The sequence below is a fragment of the Carcharodon carcharias genome, chromosome 6 (assembly GCF_017639515.1).
Source record: "Carcharodon carcharias isolate sCarCar2 chromosome 6, sCarCar2.pri, whole genome shotgun sequence".
Lineage (NCBI taxonomy): Eukaryota > Metazoa > Chordata > Chondrichthyes > Lamniformes > Lamnidae > Carcharodon > Carcharodon carcharias.
In genome coordinates this window covers 192,539,144-192,563,232 of record NC_054472.1, presented here as the reverse complement: position 1 = coordinate 192,563,232, position 24,089 = coordinate 192,539,144, and the positions used below count along the sequence as shown (strand labels likewise).

The following is a 24,089-nucleotide window of genomic DNA, read 5'->3' as shown; positions in this document are numbered from 1 at the left end:
CCCTAACAGCACTGTGGGTGTTCCTACACCACATGGACTGCAGCGGTTCAAGAAGGCAATTCTCAAGGGCAGTTAGGGATGGTAATAAATGTTGGTCTAGCCAGCGAAGCCCACATCTTGTGAGAGAATTTTTTAAAAGGTGGTGCCTAGACTGGGAAGCATTGCGGGGTGGGTGGGACACCTACTCTGGGAAACCTCGGTGCTGTGGTTGTGGTGCCCCCATATTCAGTGTGACTCTGAGTTTGTTGTGCTTTGCCCTTCTCCCCCACGCACTCCTTTGCTTTGTTTTCTGCCACACAGAACGGTGAGCTGAAACTGGCGGACTTCGGGCTGGCTCGAGCGTTTGGTATCCCTGTCCGATGTTACTCTGCAGAGGTAGGGGAGCAGTTTCAATCACCTGAGATTTGTTTCCCAAACTCCTGTCGGATCAGAGAGTCATAAACCCTGTATGAATCCTCTAGGCTTGAGCAGCCATTGGAATCATGCCCGACGGGACCTTTATTAATTGGTGAGACTGCGTAGAGTGACGTCAGTCTGGGCACCCTCCGCTGGGTTAAACCCCACTAGCTCTACCTTTCATAAGGTGTGAGGAAGGGGAATTACTCCTCTCCAAGCCCAGGCCTTCAAGGCACTGGGGACCCCAGGAAGTGGGGAGAATAGGTTGAGTTGGTGGTTGAAAGGTGTGCCCAAGAACAGAATTGACAATGGACCAACTGGAAACTCAGTGACAACACTGGATCCTCATCTCTTCATCCGCTTCTTAAATATCAGCTGTGGTTCAGTGAGCCAGGCCATGGATTCCAGTCCTATTCAGAGCCCATAACCCAGGCTAACATTCCATTGCAGTACTGAGGGAGCACTGCACTGTCGGAGGGTCAGTACTGAGGGAGTGCTGCACTGTCAGAGGGTCAGTACTGAGGGAGTGCTGCACTGTCAGAGGGTCAGTACTGAGGGAGTGCTGCACTGTCAGAGGGTCAGTACTGAGGGAGCGCTGCACTGTTAGACGGTCAGTACTGAGGGAGTGTTGCAGTGTTGGAAGGTCAGTACTGAGGGAAAGCTGTACTGTCAGAGGGTCAGTACTGAGGGAGTGCTGCACTGTCAGAGGGTCAGTACTGAGGGAGTGTTGGGCTGTCAGTACTGAGGGAGTGCTGCGCTGTCAGGGGGTCAGTACTGAGGGAGTGTTGGGCTGTCAGTACTGAGGGAGTGCTGCGCTGTCACGGGGTCAGTACTGAGGGAGTGCTGCACTGTCAGAGGGTCAGTACTGAGGGAGCGTTGGGCTGTCAGTACTGAGGGAGTGCTGCACTGTTGGGCGGTCAGCACTGAAGGAGTGTTGCTCTGTCAGAAGGTCAGTACTGAGGGAGTGTTGCACTGCTGGACAGTCAGTACTGAGGGAGTACTGCACTGTCAGGGGGTCAGCACTGAAGGAGTGTTGCTCTGTCAGAGGGTCAGTACTGAGGGAGTGTTGCACTGTCAGAGGGTCAGTACTGAGGGAGTGCCGCGCTGTCAGGGGGTCAGTACTGAGGGAGTGTTGGGCTGTCAGTACTGAGGGAGTGCTGCGCTGTCAGAGGGTCAGTACTGAGGGAGTGTTGGGCTGTCAGTACTGAGGGAGTGCTGCGCTGTCACGGGGTCAGTACTGAGGGAGTGCTGCGCTGTCAGAGGGTCAGTACTGAGGGAGTGCTGCGCTGTCAGAGGGTCAGTACTGAGGGAGTGTTGGGCTGTCAGTACTGAGGGAGTGCTGCGCTGTCACGGGGTCAGTACTGAGGGAGTGCTGCGCTGTCACGGGGTCAGTACTGAGGGAGTGCTGCACTGTCAGGGGGTCAGTACTGAGGGAGCGTTGGGCTGTCAGTACTGAGGGAGTGCTGCACTGTTGGGCGGTCAGCACTGAAGGAGTGTTGCTCTGTCAGAGGGTCAGTACTGAGGGAGTGTTGCACTGCTGGAGGGTCAGTACTGAGGGAGTGCCACACTGTCGAATGGTCAAGACTGAGAGAGTGCTGCACTGTCGGAGGGACAGGACAGAGAGTGCTGCACTGTCAGAGGTGCTGTCTTTTAGACAAGACTCTAAACTGAACCCCTGATATTCCCCCCAGTGGATGTAAACATGCCCAAAGCACTAGTCGAAGAAGAGCAGGCCTGTTCTTCCTGTATAACATTTATTCCTCAACCTACATCCCTAAAAACAGATTATTTGCCATTCTGCTGCTGTTAGAACCTTGGGTTGGGTTTGCTGAGTGCAGTTGAGTTGACTGCTATTGATATCCTTAGGGAGAAAAGAGGTGCTGGTGTTGTTTAACCTGCCCTTTGCCCATTGCAGGTGGTGACACTGTGGTATCGCCCTCCAGACGTGCTGTTTGGCGCCAAACTCTACTCCACTTCCATAGACATGTGGTCAGCTGGCTGTATATTTGCAGGTAATTCACAGACTTGATGTGAGGACACACTGCTCCCCTAACCATCCCACCACTGCCCCCCCCCCCCAAAAAAATAAATCCTGGCTCCCGGTGGTGAGATCACCAGCCTGTGCTGTGTTAACGGATCCCAGCCCAGGGGCTTTCTATGTGGGGTGTCCTGCTACATTCCTCTGACTTTTTTAAGTCACTGGTTCTGGAGCGTGGGGTCCAATTCTGAGCCCCACACTTTAGGAAGGATGTCAGGGCCTTGGAGAGGGTTGTTACTGATTGGGGACCAGTCATTTCATGTTTAAATTGACAAAGTTTGAATTCCCAGTGGCCCGACAAGCGTGTGTGCGCCCACCAGCTGAAATATCACATGAGCGCGGGATGACATCGGGACGCTCGCTCGACATCATCTCACGCCGGGCGTGTGCCCGCACACCCACCTAAAAATTCTGCCCCCAGATTTCCTTCCCTCAAGGACATTCATTAGTGAGCCAGATGGGTTTTTTGCAACAATCGATGATCGTTTCATGCTCACCGTTACTGAGACCGGCTTTCGATTTCAGGTTGTGATGAATTGAATTCAAATTCCACCAGCTGCCACAGTGAGATTTGAACCTGTGACCCTAGCACATTAGCCTAGGCTTCTGGGTGACTAGCCCAGTGACATTACCTCTATGCCACCATCTCTCCTGTGCTGTATCATTCCATGAAGAATTAAATATCACCTCATTGATGTGGACAGGGTCAAACTTAACAGATTAATTGAATTTTTGAATAATACGTTCAGCAGTGCGACACACTTGGGCTGCAGAAAAGCAGAAACACACATCAGCCTTTAATTTGATGGATTGACACTGCGAGCACAATGTTTAAATAATAAAGGCAAAGTAATTAAAATGCCCTTGGTTTATGTACAGTTTGAGAAGTGATTGTATTTTTGGATGAAATATTCTTTTGGAGATCTCCCCAGTGCAGCGTTCTCACTAACAAACACTTCTTTTTCCCAGAGTTAGCAAATGCAGGAAGACCACTGTTTCCTGGCAATGATGTAGATGATCAGTTGAAGAGGATTTTTCGATATCCTTTTTAAATCCTGTCTATCAATAACAACAGTCTGCATTTATATTGCACCTTTATTGTACTAAGCATCTTGAGGCATTGCAGGGGGATAAGAGGAACTGAAGCCAACCCTTGGGAAGGGAAGTTATAGGTGGGTGACTTATAGCCACAATCGGTTTTGGGAAGGTTTTAAATGAGACTAGAGGGGGTGGAAGGTTGATGGAAGGAGCTCAGTGGGGCAGTGTTAGAACAAAGGGAGAGAGCACTGAGCAAGTTGGAGTCAGAGGAATGAAGTGCGCAGGAGGGGATGCATGAATAGGAATGGGTGTTTGACAGGGGGAAAAGGTCACAGATTGGGGAGAGGGTGAATGACAGGGAGGGGGGGTCAGAGGTTGGGGAGGGGTGAATGATGGGGAAGGAGAAGTTAGGGAGGGGGTGAATGACTGGGGGAGGGGGTCAGAAGCTAGGGAGAGGGTGAATAAGTGAAGAGAGTCAGAGGTTGGGAAGGGGCTGTGTGATTTGGGAAGGGGGTTATAGGTTGGGAAGGGGGTGTGTGACTGGGGAGGGGCTGTGTGACTGGGGAGGGGGTTATAGGTTGGGAAGGGGTGTGTGACGGGGGCCGGAGTACAGATTTAGGCGAGTTGTGAGGCCATGAAGGTATTTGAAAATAAGAATCCCATTGGATGCTCTGGTGAACATTGTAGATGTCCTGACTATCATCTCCTAAATTCTCTTGATTTGGGAACTGTTCCTTTAGATTGGAAAATTGTGCGTGTCACTCTGCTATTTAAGAAAGATGAGAGAGAGAAACCAGGGAATAGTAGACCAATTAGACTAACATTTGTTGTCAGGATATTGCTGGAGTTTATAATTAAGGCAAGGGTAGCTGAACTGTATTATCAGTTGACCAGAGTGCATCACCATGGATTTGTAAAGGGAAGGTTATGCTTATTGAATCTGAATTTCTTGAAGACATGGTCAAGTAATGGACTGGGGAATGTCATGGACTTCCAGAAGGCATTTGACGAAGTCCTTCATAATAGACAGTTAGCTGAACTTGAAGCTCATAGAATTGAAGCAGATTATTGTGTTTTATCTCTGTTTCAGATTATTAACTTGTTCCAGGTATCGGCTGATCTTCAGGGCAGTTAGCCTGATGTTAGTTGTCAGGGTCAACATGGTTTTATGAAAGGAAAATTGTGTTTAACAAATTTGTTAGAGGTTTTTTGAGAAGGTAACTAGTAGAGTAGACAAAGAAGAACCAGTATCATAGATGTAGTATACTTGGATTTCCAAAAAGCATTTGAAAAGGTGCCTCACTAAAAGTTAATAAGCAAGATAAGAATTCATGGAGTTGAGGGTAATGTATTAGCACAGATAGAGGATTAAAGGATAGGCAGCAGTGCATAGGGATAATTTGGGACATTTTAAGTTGGTAGGCAGTGAATAGTGGAGTGCTGCAAGGATCAGTGCTGGGGCCTCAGTTATTTACAATCTATATTAATGACTTAGATGAAGAAACAAAGAGTAATGTATCCAAGTTTGTTGACAATACTAAGGTATGTTAACTGGGAGGAGGACAGGTTAAGCGAGTAGGCAACAAAATGGCAGATAAAGTATAATGTGGGGATGGGTGAGGCTATTCACTTTGGTTGTAAGAATAGAAAAGTAGGATGTTTTTTGAAAAGGCTTGAAACTTTTAAATGCTGATTTTCAGAGAGACTTGGGGACACTCATATAAAGAGCACCGAAAGTTAATAAGTAGGAAAGTTAGTAAGTAGGTGTAGCAAACAATTAGGAAGGCAAAAAGCATTTTGGCCTTTATAGTAAGGGGACTGGATTGCAGGAATAAGGAAGTCTTGCTGCAATTATGTATGGCTTTGGCGAGGCCACACCTGGAGTACTGTGCAGTTGTAGTCATTTTATCAAGGAAGAATATATTTGCTTTGGAGGTGAAAATAGGAACATAAGAAATTACAGGGTCACAGAATTGTTACGGTGTAGAAGAGGGCCATTTGGCCCATTGTGTCTGCACTGGCTCTCTCAGCATTTTGACTTAGTACCAATGCAAATAGGAGCCCGGAGTAGGCCATTTGGCCCTTCGAACCTGCTCCACCATTCAACTAGACTATGGCTGATCTTCTACCTCAAAGCCATTTTCCTGCACCATCCCCACATCCCTTGATATCTTCAATAGCTAGAAATTATCCATCTCTGTCGTGAACATATTCAGTGACTGAGACTGCACAGCGCTTTGGGCTGGAGAATTCCAAAGATTGACCACCCTCTGAGTGAACGTTCACTGGATTGATTCCTGGGATGAGGGGGCTTTCCTATGATGAGAGGTTGCGTAAATTGGGCCTACTGTATATTATCTGGCGTTTAGAAGAATGAGAGGTGATCTCAGTGAATCATCCTAGAATTCTGAAGGGGCTGGACAGGGTAACTGCAGAGGTTGTTTCCCCCTGCTTGGGGAATCCAGAACAGGGGTGCACAGTCTCAGGATAGAGGGTCGATCATTTAGGACCGAGATAAGGAGACATTTCTTCATTCAAAGGATAGTGGGTCTTTGGAATTCTCTACTCCAGAGAGTGTCAATGCTCCATCATTCAATATAATTGAGACTGGGATAGACAGCCTAATTCTCAGGGGATTGAGGGATATGGGGAGCGGGTGAGAGAGTGGAGTTGAATCCCAAGATCATATTGAATGGTGGAGCAGGCTTGATGGGCCATGTGGTCTATTCCTGCTCCAATTTTTTATGTTCTTACGAGCAGCAGAAGTCAGAGAGCAGGAGATTTACCTGGCTATGTGGAAAATTACCTAGGTGTGTCCTGTACACAAAAAGCAGGACAAATTCATCCCAGTCAGTTACTGCCCCATCAGTCTACTTTCGATCATCAGCAGAGTAATGGAAGGGGTCATAAACAGTGCTATCAAGTGGCACTTGTTTAGCAATAACCTGCTCACTGATGATCACTTAGGTTCTGCCAAGGCCACTAAGCTCCTGACCTCATTACAGCCTTCGTCCAGACTTGGACATAGGAGCTGAACTCAAGGAGTGAGGTGAGAGTGACTGCCCTTGACGTCAAGGCAGCATTTGACCGAGTGTGACATCAAGTAGCCCTAGCAAAACTGGAGTCAATGGGAATCGGGGAAAACCTAATCATACCTAGCACAAAGGAGATGTGGTTGTTGGAGGTCAGTCGTCTCGTCCCAGGACATCACTGCAGGAGTTTCTCAGGGTTGTGCCTTAGGCCCGACTATCTTCAGCTGCTTCATCAATGCACTTCCCTCCATCATCAGGCCAGAAGTGGGGATGCTCGCGGGTGATTGCATCATTCGCGACACCTCAGATACTGAACTAGTCTGTATCCATATGTAGCAAGACCTGGACAATATCCAGGCTTGGACTAATAAATGGCAAGTAACATTCGTGACACACAAGTGCCAGGCAATGACCATCTCCAACAGGGGAGAATCAAACTATCGCCCCTTCACATTCAATGGCATTACCATCACTGAATCCCCCACTTTTAACATCCTGGGGGGTTACCATTGACCAGAAACTGAACTGGACCAGCCATATAAATACTGTGGCTACAAGAGCAGGTCAGAGGCTGGGGATTCTGTGGTAAGTAACTCACTTCCTAACTCCTCAAAGCCTGTCCAGCATCTACAAGGCACAAGTCGGGAGTGTGATAGAATACTCTCCACTAGCCTGGATGAGTGCAGCTCCCACAACACTCAAGAAGCTCAACACCATCCAGGACAAAGCAGCCCACTTGATTGGTGCCACATCCACAAACATTCACTCCCTCCACCACCGACGCACAGTAGCAGCAGTGTGTACCATCTACAAGATGCACTGCAGAAACTCACCAAGGCTCCTTAGACAGCACCTTCCAAACCCACGACCACCACCACCTAGAAGGACAAGGGCAGCACCACCACCTGGAAGTTCCCCTCCAAGTCACTCACCATTCTGACTTGGAAATATATCGCTGTTCCTCCACTGTCGCTGAGTCAAAATTTTAGAACTCCCTCCCTAACAGCACTGTGGGTGTACCTACAACACATAGACTGCAGCAGTTCAAGAAGGCAGCTCACCACCACCTTCTCAAGGGCATTTAGAGTTGGGCATTACATGCTGGCCCAGCCAGTGAAGCTCACATCCTGTGAACAAATAAAAAAAATAAATAATGGGCAGGGCCTCATATTGGCAGAATGTGACTGGTAGTGTCCAGCAAGGATCTGTGTTTGTGCCTCAACTATTCATCTGTTTATTATCTATTCATTACTTATTAATGACTTAAATGATGGGATAGGAAGCCACCTATCCAAACTTGCCATGTTCACAAGGGTAGGCAACATTGTTATCAGTGTTGATTGAAGTTGAAAAATTACAGAGAGATATAAATAGATAAAGTGAATGGGTAAAACTGTCAAATGCATGTCAGCGTAGGCAACAGTAGCGTCATCTATTTCAAACCTAAAGGATGAAACAGAGTATACTCTGGATGGTTAAAAGCTAGAAACGGCAGAAGTCCAAAAATTCACTCTGTGTAGCATTAAGAAACGGCTGAAGGCACTGGATACTATGTAAGGACTATGGGGTCCGAAAAGCATCCGGCAATAGTACTGAACGCCTGTGCTCCAGAACTAGTCGTGCCTCTAGCCAAAGTGTTTCATTATACAGCACTGAATCCCCCAATATCAACATCCTGGGGATTACCTTTGACCAGAAACTGAACTGGACTAGCCATATTAATATTGTGGCTACAAGAGCAGGTCAGAGGCTGGGAATTCTGTGGTGAGTAACTCACCTCCTGACTCCCCAAAGCCTGTCCACCGTCTACAAGGCACAAGTCAGGAGTGTGATGGAATACTCTCCACTTGCCTGGATGAGTGCAGCTCCCACAACACTCAAGAAGCTCAACGCCATCCAGGACAAAGCATTGACATTGGCACCCCATTAACCACCTTCAATATTCACTCCCTCCAACACTAATGCACAGTAGCAGCAGTGTGTACATCTACAAGATGCACTGTAGGAATTCACCAAGGCTCCTTAGACAGCACCTTCCAAACCTGCGACCACTACCATCTAGAAGGACAAGGGCAGCAGGCACATGGGAACACCACCACCTGGAAGTTCCCTTCCAAGTCACTCAGCATCCTGACTTGGAAGTATATCGCCGTTCCTTCACTGTCACTGGGTCAAAATCCTGGAACTCCCTCCCTAACAGCACTGTGGATGTACCTACACCACATGGACTGCAGCGGTTCAAGAAGGCAGCTCACCCCCACCTTCTCAAGGGCAACTAGGGATGGGCAATAAATGGCCTTACCAGTAATGCCTGACTTGGGGGTCCAGGTATATAGATCATTAAAATGTCATGAAGAGGTACAGAAAAATCAGAAAAGCAAATGGAATGCTGGCCTTTCTATCTCGAGGACTGGAATGGGGGGGGTTAACGTTATGTTGTAGCTTGGCAAACCCTTGTTAAACCACGCCTGGAACGATGTGAGCAGTTCTCTGTTCCACATCTTAGGAAGAGTACATTGACCTTGGAGGGTAGATTTACCAGAATGATATCTGGACTTCAGGAGACACATTCCAAGGAGCGAAAAGCAATAGGCAATACGCCTGGAATTCAGAAGATGAAGGAATGATATGACTGAAGTTTTCAAAATATTAAATAGGGTATATAGGAGCATGTAGGGTGGGTTCACATAAACTATTCCTGCTGGTTGGGGAATCCAGGACTAGAGGGAATAGCCTAAAAATTAGAGGCAGACCTTTCAAACAATCAATACAACAGAGGAGGAGGCCATTCACCCCATTGAATCAGTGCTGGCTCTGTGTAGAGCAAACCAGTCAGTCCCATTCCTCTGCTCTAATCCCATAGTCCTGTAAGTTTATTTCTCCCATGTGCCCATTCAGTTTCCTTTTGAAGTCTTTGCTTGTCTTCGCTTCAGGGGGCAGAGAGTTTCAGGTCATTACCACTCATTGCATAAAAAAATTCTTTCTCACATTCCTCCTGCATCTCTTGCCCCAAATCTTAAATCTGTGCTCCCTCGTCCTTCTGCCAATAGGAACAGCATTTCTTTGTCTACCTTATCCAAGCCTGTCATAATCTTGCACACTTCTACTCAATCTCCCCTCCATCTCCTTTGGTCCAAGGAGAACAATCATCTCCAGTTCTACTGATATTTTGTCAGCATCCTCTTCCGTAGTAAACATCAATACAAAGAACTCATTTAATATTCTAGCCTTGCTCTGTGCCTCTAAGCATATATCACCCTCTTTTTCCCTAATGGGACTCACTCCCCACTTACTATTTTCATGCTAGTAGAAAATGTTGGGGTTCTCTTCTGCTGTTGACTGCTATCCTGTTCTCGTACACCTCTCTGCCAGTTTTATTTTTCTCTTTGCCTTCCCTCTTTATGTATTTGGCCTGATTCTCAGTTAAAGGGATTCAGGAGGGAAATGAGGAAGCACTGGTATACACAAAGGGTGGCAGAGGTTTGGAACTCTATTGCACAAATGGCAATTGGCGCTAAATCAATTGTTAATTTGAAATCTAGGATTTGATAGATTTCTGTTATCCAAAATAATTGAGAGGTTTCGGGTAAAATTGGGGCATGTGGAGGTTGGTCCCAGATCTGCCATGATCTCATTGAACAGCCTCTTCCTGTCCTATGTTCCTTCGGTGGACAGGGGTGGTGGGGGTCCCAGCTGTCTGGTGTGTGAGTGAGGGACAAGCAGGGATAATGTTGCAGAGGTTGGGTGGGGGTGGGAAATGAAGAAGGTGATGCAAGGAATGTGGGACGTGATGCTCAGCTCAGGGGCAGACACGGCACCAGTGGGGGTTTGCTACATGTTGGAGTGTGATTTCTGGTGAGCCCCAAGAGCAAGCACTTTGCTCTGCACTGTGTTTGGCAGAAGAAAACTGACTATTTAAGACTTGGCCTGAGTCAGGCAGTCTGACTGTCTGAGGCTGTAGAGCTGGTTCCTTCACGCTGTACAGTCGAGATGTTGTGGTTGATCATGTTGAAGTCTGCAGACAAGTTGCAGAGGGCCAATCCATCATACATGGCAGTTTTATTTAGAGTCAGGAAGGGTTGCTGTGGGTAGAGCTGCATCAAAGATTGTTCACATCTTTCATGTATGGAGTTTGTGTGCTGTAAGAACAGAAATCTCAGGAATAATAATGTCATGTTCTCCCATCAACCTCTTCACTGTCTTTAGCTGCCTCTAGCCTCTCTTTGTCTCTCACTGTTTCTCTCTTGAACTCTGCATCTTTCCCTCACCATATCTGTCTCATTCTGTCTGTTCCTTTGCTTACCCTGTCGCTCCCTCTCTTACTTTGTTGCTGTCTTGTTCTCTCTCTTGTACTCTCACCCACTCTTTCAATCCCACACCCTCCCCCATCATCTTTCTCTCCCTCGCTGTCTCTCTCTCTCTCTTCTCCTCCCCGCCTCTTTTCTCTCTCTTGCTCACCTCTTTTCTCTGTCTCTCCCTCGCCGTCTCTCTCTTCCTCTCTCTCCCCCTCGCTGCTTTTCTCTCTCCCCGGCCTTCTCTCTTTTTCGCTCTCCCCTGCTCTCTCTCTTTTTCTCTCTCTCTCCCCTCGTCATCTTTCTCTCTCCCCCCTCACTGTCTTTCTCTCTCTCCCCCTCCCTAGCCTCTTTTCTCTCTCACCCTCGCCATTTTCTCTCTCCCCCGCTGGCTCTCTCTCTCCCTCCCTCATCGTCTCTCTTTCTCTCCCCCATTGCCGTCTTTCTCTCTCTCTCGCCGTCTCTCTCTCTCTCTTTCACTGTCTCTCTCTCTTTCTCTCCCTCGCCATCGTTCTCTCTCTCCCTCGCCATCGTTCTCTCTCTCTCCCTCGCCGTCTTTCTCTCTCTCTCCCTCGCCGTCTCTCTCTCTCCCCCTCGCCGTCTCTCTCTCTCCCCCACCGCTGTCTCTCTCTTTCCCGCTCGCCGTCTTTCTCTTCCCCCTCACCGTCAAATTCTCTCTCTCCCTCACCGTTAAGCTCTCTTATGCTCTCTGTCTCTCTCTCCCCCCGCGCTATCTCGTTTTTTTCCTTCTCCTGTCCCCAGCTCTCCGTCTCTCTCTCTCTCCCCCACTCCCTCTTGCCAGCTCTCTCACCATCTCCGTCACTTACTATCTCTCACTCGCCCTCTCTCTGAAACCGTCTCCTGTTCTCACTGTGTTTTATTCCCTGTCTGCGTTTCTCTGTCTGCGTTTCTCTCTGTCTGCGTTTCTCTCTGTCTGCGTTTCTCTCTGTCTGCGTTTCTCTCTGTCTGCGTTTCTCTCTGTCTGCGTTTCTCTCTGTCTGCGTTTCTCTCTGTCTGCGTTTCTCTCTGTCTGCGTTTCTCTCTGTCTGCGTTTCTCTCTGTCTGCGTTTCTCCCTGTCTGCGTTTCTCCCTCTCTGCGTTTCTCCCTGTCTGCGTTTCTCCCTGTCTGCGTTTCTCCCTGTCTGCGTTTCTCCCTGTCTGCGTTTCTCCCTGTCTGCGTTTCTCTCTGTCTGCGTTTCTCTCTGTCTGCGTTTCTCTCTGTCTGCGTTTCTCTCTGTCTGCGTTTCTCTCTGTCTGCGTTTCTCTCTGTCTGCGTTTCTCTCTGTCTGCGTTTCTCTCTCTCTGCGTTTCTCTCTCTCTGCGTTTCTCTCTCTCTGCGTTTCTCTTTTTTTCTCTCTCTCACACATACACACGTCTGTGTGCCTCATCTCCTTTCCTATCTCCAGTTTCTATCTTTCCCTTTCTCACTCCTGCTTCTGGAATGTTCCTTGACATTCTTACTTTGCTGGGGACCCCAACAGAGGAGCAGTGGCCTTCCATGACTAAGCTACCTGACTACAAGGTGAGTGAGGTGTTCCTGCTGGATTCTGTGTCAGCCGCCCGAGAGGAGAGTTTACATTAGTACAGAAAAGCTGCAAGGGTGATTTGAGGGAAGTGCTTAAATTTACAAAGGGATCAAAACAGAAACCATGTCTACATGATTAGACAGGTCGTTGAAGGATTGTAAATGAAGGGATATAGGATTGAGATTAGGATTACTGCTTCTCTATTGTTTTAGCGATCATCCCAAGACTTCCAAGGAACAGGAACCTGAGGCTCCTGCCCTCAGGGTTCCAGAGCTGGGAAGGCAGGAAAGAGAGTGAGAGGGTGTCAAGGGATATGGAGCAAGGCTGGGTAAATGGAGTTTAGGTATATTTTAGCTATGATCTGATTGAAGGGTGGAACAGGCTCGAGGGGCTGAATGGCCTCCTGTTCCTATGAGAATGGGAATGAGTGCGAAATCGTTTGTTAATAGACATTTCTGAGCTGATTCTGTCAGACTCTGGTTGAATAAAGAGATACGGTCAACAATGAAACTGTCAAACAATAAATATGTGGAACATAAAGGCGATGGTGATAAAGGGGAAATTGAAAAATACTGAGGGACTATTCATATGGAGAATAGATATCAACATGGACTAGATGTCCAAACAGCCAGTAGTAATTTCTGTGTAAAACAAAAACAGAATTACCTGGAAAAACTCAGCAGGTCTGGCAGCATCGGCGGAGAAGAAAAGTAATTTCTGTGTAATTCTGTGATCTCCCTTCTGTGTCTAACCTTTTACCCTGGGTTTCCCCTCCTGTGTTTCACACTGTCCCCAACGATTCCCCTCTCCTCATCACCCACACTCCTCCTCCCCCCTGCCCCCACCCCCACCCCCACCCCAGCGGCAGGGATTTGAAGATGTGTATGAAAACCAGACAGGGCCAGTCTGTGAAATGTCACATCTCACCGCCTGCCCTCAGTGGTAGAGTTAAGGTTCATCCTAGACCTAGCAGCTAAATTGGCCCTCATTTGTTTTTGGAACAGCTGGTTATGGACAGAGAACGCAGCTGAGGTTGGTAGGAGAGTTAGCCCATTTTATCAACAGGTTTACTGTCCATTCCCTATTGTGGTCAAGTCAGTCCTTTCCTGGCTGGACACGAAATTTAAGTGGAGGATTAAATTGCTGAGGAGAGAAGGAGGATTTGCTTTGATTTTCATTAATATCTCCCCTATGTGTCGGTAACCTAAAACGGCTTTTCCATTATATCTGGCCTCAGCTCACCAAGTACATCGTTTACAATGAGAAAAGTGCACATGTGAAAAACACAGTATCTTGTTCTGATCCCAAGAGTCCTGTTGTGCCCACGTTATTAAAAATTAGATATTGGACAGATGGGCACACTCCTGAACATAAGATACTCGGACCACTTATGGGAGAGATTTTTAAAAATTCTTTCACAGGGCGTGGGCATCGCCGACTAGGCCAGCATTTGCTGTCCATCCTTAATTACCTGAAAGAATATTTAGGCAGCTAATGTCACTTCTCTCCTGATCACTCTTTCTCTCCGTATCTTTCTCTGCCTCGCTCTGTCCCTCTCATACCCTTGTTTCCATCTAACCCTTTATTTTCCTTCATTGCATCTGTTACTTTCTCCTGGTCCTACTCCTTTATTAATGCTCTGTCTCTCACTCTTTCCTTTTAGTTTCCCCCTCTCCCAGTTTTAATATTACTCCATCTGTCTACCCCTCTCTCTCTATCTCACTCTTTGTCCAGATCTCTCTTTTCTTCCAATTTCTCCTCGTTCCCCATTCTCTCTCACCCTCCATCTCTGACACCCTCAATCTTTCACCCCTCCCCTTACCTTATCTCTCTCCTTGCTGCTTCCTGACACCTTCTCCCTGAGTCCCTCTCACCTCCATCTCTGACACCCTCCATCTCTCTCCCTCCCCCCGGTTCCCCCTTTCTCTCTCCCTTTCTACCTGCTTTCTTTACCTGGTCTGCCTCAGCTCTAAAACCGCCCACGCTATGTAAACTTTTCTAACCCGGTCTCCTCTACTCAAACCCACTTACTCCCCTCCCGTGGTGTCCTCTCTTCACCCAATCTCTTTGCCCTTGTGCCCCTCTGTTTTCTCCTTCTCGCACAGTCTTCCCCATCCTCTTTCCTGATCCCTCTCTCCACCATCAACCATATCTGTCCTTCATGCCCTGGTCCATCTCCTCATTCCCTTTCTTATTGACGCCCTCTCACTCTCCCCAATGCCTAACTTCGCTCTTCCAACCTCCACTTCCATCTTCCCTAACTCCCTGCCCCTGAGTAATGTGTCCCATCTTCCCCATGGGATGGAGGCTTTATTTCATTAGTAAGATGCAATCCCTCAGTAGCTGTGGCATGAACTGTAGTACTGAGCATTCCAGGAAGATCGCTAATGGCAGTCTAGGCTTCTGATCAGAGCAAGGCCGCTGCAGTTAGCGTGTGGAATATAGATACTGGTGATGAACATGGTGGCCTGGGTAAGACAGTACCTGCACTGCACCAGAGGAAGACTAACTAATAACGATTTTCTATGTGAACATTTGATCTAGCCGTGTATGTTTTAATGCATGTTCCTTCTACCCAGTCTAATCTCTGCACTCATGGAAAGCAGTTTAACAAGAATCCCTGACTCTGTGTTCTTTTCCAGCCCTACCCCATGTACCCAGCGACAACATCTTTACTAAATGTTGTTCCAAAACTCAACACTACTGGACGAGACCTCCTGCAGGTGAGAGAGACTCTGGGATCAGATGGTTATTAAAATTATATTTGTTAACGGCTCCAGGCTCCTTTGTCAGAGTTTCAGCTTCCCTGATGCAACTTTTGACTCTGATTCAGAGGCTTGTGGGTTCAAGCCTCGTGCCAGAGATTTCATAGAACGGTTACAGCACAGAAGGAGGCCATTCAGCCCATCTGGCTCTCTGCAAGAGCAACTCCCTTCCCCAGTAGTCGTGCAATTTTTTTGCCTTCAGATAGTGATCCAATTCCCTTTCGAATGCCTCAATTGAACCTGCCTCCACTGCACGCTCAGGCAGTGCATTCCAGACACTAACCACTCGCTGTGGGGAAAAGAAAGGAATTTCCTCATGTCAACGTGGAAGGCAGGTGAGGGAGGAAATATGCAGACAAATTAGGAATTGAGTAATGAAACATGTAATTATAATCATGGGGAACTTCAGTTACCCTGATATTAATTAGATAGAAGAGGTAGTAAAGGGGATAAGGGAATGGAGTTCCTACAATGTGTACAGGACCCCTTTCTATCTCAATATAAGTCCTACTAGGGATGATTTGCTGTTCAATCTCATATTGGGGAATGAATGAGAGCAGGTTCAGCATCATTCGCAACTCCTCAGATACTGAAGCAGTCCATGTCCAAATGCAGCAAGACCTGGACAATATCCAGGCTTGGGCTGACAAGTGGCAAGTAACATTCGCAACACACAAGTGCCAGGCAATGACCATCCCCAACAAGAGAGAACTAACCTTGACCTTCAATGGCAATACCATCACTGAATCCCCCACCATCAACATCCTGGAGATTAGCATTGACCAGAAACTGAACTGGACTAGCCATATAAATACTGTGGCTACAAGAGCAGGTCGGAGGTTAGGAATCTTGTGACAAGTAACTCACCTCCTGACTGACTCCCCAAAGCCTGTCCACCATCTACAAGGCACAAGTCAGGAGTGTGATGGAATACTCTCCACTTGCCTGGATGAGGGCAGCTCCCACAACACTCAGGAAGCTTGACACCATCCAGGACAAAGCAGCCCACTTGATCGGCACCACATCCACAAACATTCACTCCCTCCACCACCGACGCACAGTAGCAGCAGTGTGTGTACCATCTACAAGATGCACTGCAGAAACTTACCAAGGCTCCTTCGATAGCGCCTTCCAAACCTATGACTAGTACCATCTAGAAGGACAAGGGCAGCAGATAGATGGGAACACCACCACCTGGAAGTTCTCTAAGTCACTCACCATCCTGACTTGGAAATATATCGCCGTTCCTTCACTGTCGCTGGGTCAAAATCCTGGAACTCCCTCCCTAACAGCACTGTGGGTGTACCTACACCACATGGACTGCAGCGGCTCAAGAAGGCAGCTCACCACCACCTTCTCAAGGGCAATTAGGGATGGGCAATAAATGCTGGCCCAGCCAGCGAAGCCCACATCCCATGAATGAACTAAATTTTTTTTAAAATAAGAGAATTAAAAGTAAGGGAACATCTTCAAAATAGTGATCATAATATACATATGCTTCATGATGATGATGGAGAATGACATAAGTATGACGAGAACAAAATATATTGGCGAAAAGCTGATTTTGACGGGGTTGAGAATAGAACTTGGGAAAATAAAATGGTCAACAATATTGGCAAATGTAGAGCAACAATGGAAACGGTGTTCAATAATAGAGTGGAGGACAAACATATTCCATTGAAAGGAGAGAGCAAACTAAACACTAGTGAAACTCCATGGATGAATAAAGACCGGGGAAAATATTCTTTCTCATTGGACGTGGACGTTGCTGGCAAGACCAGCATGTGTTGCCCTTGAGGCTTCGGAAAGAGTCAAACGTTAACTACATAGACAGCCGAGGAGCTTAGGATAAGAGAAAGTATCAAGAGATTAGGAGAGAAGTCAAAAAAATAAACGAAATGGCAAAAAGGACCAATGAAATTAAATTATCAAGGAACATCAAATAAAATAGTAAAATACGTTACAGGCACGTTCATTTCAATAAAGGAATTCAAAGATGAAGAAGCCTCTAGTCCAGATGGATCGTATCCACGTATTTTAAAAGCATCTGGTGAAGAGATAGCAGAGGCATTACTGTAGATATTTAATGACTTGTTAGAAAACGGTGGAGTGTCAAAGGATTGGCAGATAGCTAATGTAATTCCTGTATTTAAGAAGGGCGATGGAATAGGTGTAGGGAATTATAGACTAGCCAGTTTAATATCAGTCGTAGGAAAAATAATCAGTCCCCTACTAAAGGAAAAAAATAGAAGAACATCTAGAAATAACAAATAGAATAATGAATAGGAAATAAACTTGGAGGACTCCTGGGTCAAGTGGGGGAATGAGACTGACTGGATTACTCTGTGGGGAGCTGGCAAGGACTTGTTGGGCTGAATGGCCTCCCTCTGTGCTGTAAATGACCCTGATTCTATGAATAGTCAGCATGGATTTCAAAAAGGGAAACTCTTGCTTGACTGACCTTATTGAATTTTTTGAGGAGCTAACAGTCACCAAGAAATTCAATAGGGAATTCGGAAGAAACTTCTTTACCTAGAGAGTGTTGAGAATGTACAACTCACTACCTCAGGGAGTGGTTGAAGCAAATATAGATGTATCTAAGGGGAAGATAGACAAGTTTATGAGGGAGAAGGGGAGATAGAGGGTTACAATGGTAGATTTAGATGAGTAAAGATGGGGGGGGGAGACTCGAGTGGAGCATAAACACCCATGGGCTGATTAGGCTGACTGGCCTGTTTCTGTATCGTATATCCTGTGGTGACATTTTTCATTTGTCCCCCCAGTCTGTGACCTCCCTGTTGAGATTGTCCTTTACATACAAAACTTTTACCAGTTTTGGCCGTGGCCCATTTGGGTTTGTGTTGAAACCACCTGAAGTTACCTTGTGTAGGAACTTTCTGGAGGAATCTCCATTGCTGTAACCCTGTGCTGTCAGAGGATGGTGACTATAATTGTCCCATCTCTCCCTTAAGATTCATGTGTCTTCTTTTTGTGTTTTATGTGCAGAACCTGTTGAAATGCAACCCAGTGCAAAGAATTTCAGCTGAGGAAGCCTTGCAACATCCCTACTTTGCAGATTTCTGTCCCCCTTAAGGGGAAGTGTGACATCCAGAGCTGCCTCAGTCACCCACCCCAAGACTGCTTACCGATCTTTACCTGTCAACCCGATGGAACCAGCCACAACTCTGGCTGCCTCCCATTCTGCACTAGCCAGATGTCTTGTCGCTGTAGCAAACAATTTGACGGACAGCTGGGGTGACCTCACTATGGGTGGGGCTCCTGAGAATGAGTGTTTTTCTGGAAGGAATTTTTGTTAGCATTCCATTACAATTAATATGAGAGAGAAAGCACTTTTTTGTTTGTAAGGAAATTGTGTTGAAACTTGTCCTGTTGACTGATGTCTGTGCACGTGTATCAGTGTATGTGTCCTTTTGCTTTCATGCGTGTCATGCATGTGTCATGCTTCCCTCATGCACATGGGTCTATGTTTTATGTCTGCATATGTCCACGAGCGTTATTGTGTGCGTGCTTGTCACCCCGTGTGCAATCAGGTGTACAATCGTGTGTGGCCCTGTTTGCGTTGATGTGCATATGTGTCTGTGTCATCATGAATGCCCTTGCTTCTCAGTCATGTGCCCTCTCACTTGTCTATGTGTTATTAGATGTACACTCTTGTCATGGTCTGTGCTGCCATGTCCCTGTATGTATGGATTTACATCCTGTGTGCACACTCCCGTGTGTGTGTGTGTGTGTGTTATTGCATGTGCTTCATATGTTAACATGGATCTTGTGGCTGTGTAATTGTGTGTATTGCAGACTTTTGTTAATGACCAAATAATGTTACTGAGTAAAGTATTAGTGTGGAATCGGAGCACAGATTATCTGCTGCAGACCCTGTCTTTTTCTGGAATGATTTTCTTAGAATTCTGTTTATCATGAAAGTATTTTGTTGGAAAGAAATGTTGTGAAATTTAGAAGTTGAGTTATTTGCTTTGTACATGTATTCTTGTGTGTGTTCTCACACCATGCATGTTTTTATTATTGAACGTATGTATTGTGTGCTCTTTCATCTATTGTATGGGATCTTGTATGTTGCCATGTGCACTTGTGTTTTATTGTTTTTGTGTGTACATTAACACATTTGTATTTGCGTGTCTTGTATGTATCCCCATTATTGAGAGTGCTCGTGTCTGTTAATGTGTGCGCTGTTGTGTGTTAATACATGTGCTGTTGTGTGTCCATGTTAGCACGTGCCCTTGTGTCTGTACGTGTTGGCATTTGTGCTCTTGTGTTTTGTCTGCATTGGCACGGATGCCCTCGTGCGTCTGCGTTGGCATTGTGCTGCTGTGTTTCTCTGCCTTGGCATGTGTACTCTCGTGTGTACCTGTTAGCATGTGTGCTGTTGTGTTTCTCTGCGTTGGCATGTGTACTCTCATGTGCCTGTTACCATGTGTGCTCTTATGTTGTTGGTATGTGTGCTATCATGTCCACATTGGCACATGTACTGTTGTGTGGCCCTGTTAACGTGCTCTCATGTGTGCCCACATGGGAAGGTGTGCTCTCTGAGTGTCTTGAGTGTGTATTGAGCACTTTTTTTTTTTGCCAAATGCCTCTGTTACTGAGTAAGGTCTTTCTGTTGAGCCCAAATTCCAGGGGTCACTGATTTAGCTTTCACCCTAAATGATAAAGACATCCACAGCTTGGTTGTTGGATGTCTCCACTTACTGCTCTCAGGATAGGTGCCAAAGACCCCTCCTGTGACGAAGCTCTCACTTCCTACTCTGCTAATGTAGTGTTGCCTGGAAATCCATTGAATCACTTGTAATTAGGTCACTGAATTGATACAAGCCCTTTTGTGTTTGGTTAGCCTTTGAATAGCAGAAAAATAATCACAGTCTGTGCATCATGGCTCATATACTGCAGATCAGAAGTAAATTGTAGTAACAAAATCAAGATGGCAGATTTTACTGGATTACAAAACTTTATACCTCCTTAGATGCAAAACGATTAATAAAAAAGTGGAACATTTTGCTAACTCTCGTAATACTGATGGGCTTTGAAGAGCTTGGAGTATCACATTTATGCTCTTGAGTTAGTTTCTGGTTACAAAGAGAATTGCACACAAACCTGTAGCATAATCCCAGGATGACCTTGAGAGACTAGTGAGGCTAGTCGGAAACAGAAACAGAAATACCTGGAAAAACTCAGCAGGTCTGGCAGCATCGGCGGAGAAGAGCACAGTTGACGTTTCGAGTCCTCATGACCCTTCAACAGAACTAAGTAAAATTAGGAAAGGGGTGAAATATAAGCTGGTTTAAGGGGTGGGTGGGGTGGGGGGATTGTTGGGACAAGAAACCAGTAATAGGTGGAGATAACCAAAAGATGTCACAGACAAAAGGACAAAGATGTTGAAGGTCGTGGTGTTATCTAAAGGAATGTGCTAATTAAGGGTAGAAAGCAGGACAAACAAGGTACATATAGACCTGGTGGGGTGGGGGGGGGGGGGGTCTATCTGTATAGACTATCTGTATCTCATTTCACCCCTTTCCTATTTTTACTTAGTTCTGTTGAAGGGTCATGAGGACTCGAAACGTCAACTGTGCTCTTCTCCGACGATGCTGCCAGACCTGCTGAGTTTTTCCAGGTATTTCTGTTTCTGTTTTTGTTTTGGATTTCCAGCATCCGCAGTTTTTGGCTTTTATCCCATAATCGGATAGTGACATAATCCAGATAATCAGCAGCCAGTGGTTGTCATCTATGTGAACTTGTTTAATATCCCTCATTAAATTTATTGCAGCTGTACAGGGCCTTGGTGAGACCACATCTGGAATACTGTGTACAGCTTTGGTCTCATTTGAAAAAGGATATAATTACATTAAAATCAGTTCAGAGAAGGTTCACTGGACCCATTCCTGGGATGACGGGCTTATCTTATGAAGAAAGGTTGAACAGGTTGGGCTGTACCCATCGGAGTTTAGAAGAATGAGTGTTATTATTGAAACATACAAGATCCTGAGGGGACTTGACAGGGTAGATATTGGGAGGATGTTTCCTTTTGTGGGGGGAAGAGTAGAACTAGGGGACACAAATGAAGAATAAAAGGTCTGTCTACCTTTGAAGACAGAGATGAGAATTTTTTCTCTCAGAGGGTGGTTAGTTTTTGGAATTCTCTTCTCCAGAGAGCAGTGGAGTCTGGGTCATTGCATTTATTCAAGGCAGGGTTCGATTTTTGATAGACCAGGGAGTCCAGGAGTATGGGGTTCAGACAAGAAAGCGGAATTCAGACCACAGCCAGAATCAGCCATGATCTTATCAAATGGCGGAGCAGGCTCAAAGGGCCGAATTGTCTACTCCTGCTCCTAAGTCCTATGTTCCTATGTACTAAGAAAGCACCAGGAACAGTACAGTTTTTGACATTTCCACATATAGGGGAGACCAGGACAAGGGGCTATAAACAAAAGGTCATCACCATGTGTGCTCTGCCCAAAGGTAAGTCCTTGGCTTATTGCCTTCTCCATGTCTTTCTGTCCTCTGCCAGAATTTTCGTTTGCCAGTAACATCCTTCAATTTTCCGTCCATCCAGCATTTCCTCTTGAGATGTGCCCTACCCAGTCTCCCTGCTTTTTTTCAATTATGTTCAGAAAATTACTTTGTTCATTCACTCTCCTCAGCACTTCATTTAACTTATTCTGTCCAGTTGATCCTTTCTATTTTCCTCCAAATCCATATTTCAAACCTATTTAACAAGTTGGTTTCTCCTATATGTCTCACATCCTTGCAAAACAACACTCCAAATCAAAATGTCCTCACATTATGAGGTACAGGAGAAGGTGACTTCATGAGTGATGAAGTGAGAATGATATACTGAGGAGGAAATGAAACGGAATGGGGAGTAGGAGTGATGCTAGACAAGGAAGCCACTAACCGTGTGAATGAACTGAAATGCAAGTCAGATAGACTGCTGCTTGTGAAACTCAAGGGGCTATCTTTGGACATTACTGCTATTCAGGTACAAACGCCTACAAGTGAACATCCAGACATGAAGATTGATGAAATGTAAGATAGAATTGAAAAACTAATGGAACAGGAGAGTGGAAAGAGTTATGTGTTTGTTATGGGAGATTGGAACAATATTGTTAGAGAAGGAAGAGAAAGGAACATAGGACTTAGGAGCAGGACTAGACCATTCAGCCCTTTGAGCCTGCTCCGCCATTCAATAAGATCATGGCTGGTCTCAACTTTCCTGTCTTCCCTCCTTAACCATCAACTCCGATGTCTATCAAAAATCTTACCTAATTGAGCGAGAGGGGAACCTGGCAGCCCTTGTTTGAAAGACTATGGGGAAAGACCAAGTCGAATTGGACTAATTGTATAGCTCTTTCGAAGAGGCAGCAAGAACATGATGGGCTGAATGGCCTCTTGCGTGGTACTGTGATTGTACTTACTGAAAGGAAGAAGCTTCCAAACCAATTGAAAAGGTGGTAACAATATTTAATTCAAAGAGCACACAAGTTCAGAGAATACTGTCACAGATTTCACATTAACACACTTGAGTCTTTTCTCATACCTGAAGGGCCTCTTCGTTTTTATTTATTCAAACTGTTCACCGAAAGCTTGCTATGAGGACAGAGGCTGGCTCAGGACGGCCTATTGTTTTGCAGCCTGCAGAAGATTTGGTGGAGAGCTGAGGCTGCTGACTCTCTCACTTTACAAATCTGGATAGCCCGACATTAAACAGCACCCAGACAGCTGATGCAAGGCAGAACCAAACTGCCAGCGCTACAGCCAACTCCAAAATTTGCTGTGGGCACCCGGTGATGCAGTGGAGTCAGAGGTGGGCAGAGCTGGTGAGACTTAGAAACAAATCAGCAAGTTACTGCCAACTCTGCTCCATGGAAGGGAGGTGGAGGCTGGAATCACCACTGTCAGTTCAGTTATAACCATGGTGTGCTGCACCCAGCAAGGCTGGGCACCGAATGTCAGGGACAGGAAATGGTATTGAGTGGAACAGTTTGGATTTTGGGGCTGTTTTATCACAGGGACTTATGCTGAGAAGCTCAAATACTGAACCCATGTTTCAGCTTATTAAAACTGCCTGTTAATACCAAAATATATATATATATATATATATATAAAGCAGAAATAGCTAGAATTCCACCAGACAATGGAGCCTGGGACGTGCATTACATCACACAAAATACAAACAATAATTTAAAAGAACTTAGACTTGTCTCTGTACATTTTGAAATGTTAAAACCGAAATCCAGCTTTAGTTATTAAAAAAACTGATGGAATGGAGCTGCTTGGGCTGTGTCTGCTGGGCTGTGTGGAGGTAGGGGGAATAATGACTGAAAGGGAGCCTGTGGCCAGAAATGATTACTCATCACAACCCCGACCAGAGAAGAAGTGTGGTTGTGATGCCTACCCAAGTCGAATAGTGAAATAAGCCACTTAGTTTGAGGGAGCAGAGGGCATCTGGCACTTGCCCCCCCCCCCCACCCCAGCAGGAGTCAGTGTCTTTGCAGTGGATAGACAAAGGCAACATGAAAAAGTTTGGGAGCAAAAAAAATGTGACTGAACTGGGCTGTCCCTGCTGCACACCTTTTCTACTAATAACTCAAAACAGGTTTGAAGGGTCTTCAGTCGTTAAGTGAGAGGGGTTTATCAGTGTGTTCTGACATGGGTTTTGTTCCAAGACTGGCTGTTTTCCCAGAAGCTTTCCCAACCCGGGCAGGCACCATTGACGGGGCTCTGTACCTCACACTTTAACATAACAAAGCACCTGTGAAGGAAGCTAAACCATGAGCAAAAAGGAATATTAGTTTGCGGTGTAAGACTTAGTAACTGTACATCCAAGGTTGGAGAATTGAATAAAAGGGCCAAAATGATCACTGATCTCATGGGTGGGTGGGAAAAAGGAGGCAAAGGGGGGCGGGGGGGTGGGTGGGGGTCTGTGGTTGCTTCAAAACACAATGCAAAGATAAAACGAAAAGATACAAAAT

General features: G+C 46.1%; 1 protein-coding gene across 2 annotated transcripts in view; it reads left to right on the top strand.

Moving 5' to 3' along the window:
• Positions 1 to 20,122, top strand: part of cdk5 (cyclin-dependent kinase 5) — a 42,186-nt gene extending 22,064 nt beyond the window's left edge. For both annotated transcript variants that reach the window (XM_041190108.1, XM_041190110.1), the window contains 6 exons: positions 301 to 375; positions 2,312 to 2,408; positions 3,404 to 3,473; positions 12,258 to 12,318; positions 14,965 to 15,045; positions 18,094 to 20,122. In XM_041190108.1, coding sequence (XP_041046042.1) covers positions 301 to 375; positions 2,312 to 2,408; positions 3,404 to 3,473; positions 12,258 to 12,318; positions 14,965 to 15,045; positions 18,094 to 18,180 — 471 coding nt within the window. In that variant the 3' untranslated portion in view covers positions 18,181 to 20,122. The remainder of the gene's footprint in view (positions 1 to 300; positions 376 to 2,311; positions 2,409 to 3,403; positions 3,474 to 12,257; positions 12,319 to 14,964; positions 15,046 to 18,093) is intronic.
• The last annotated feature ends 3,967 nt before the right edge of the window (positions 20,123 to 24,089 follow it).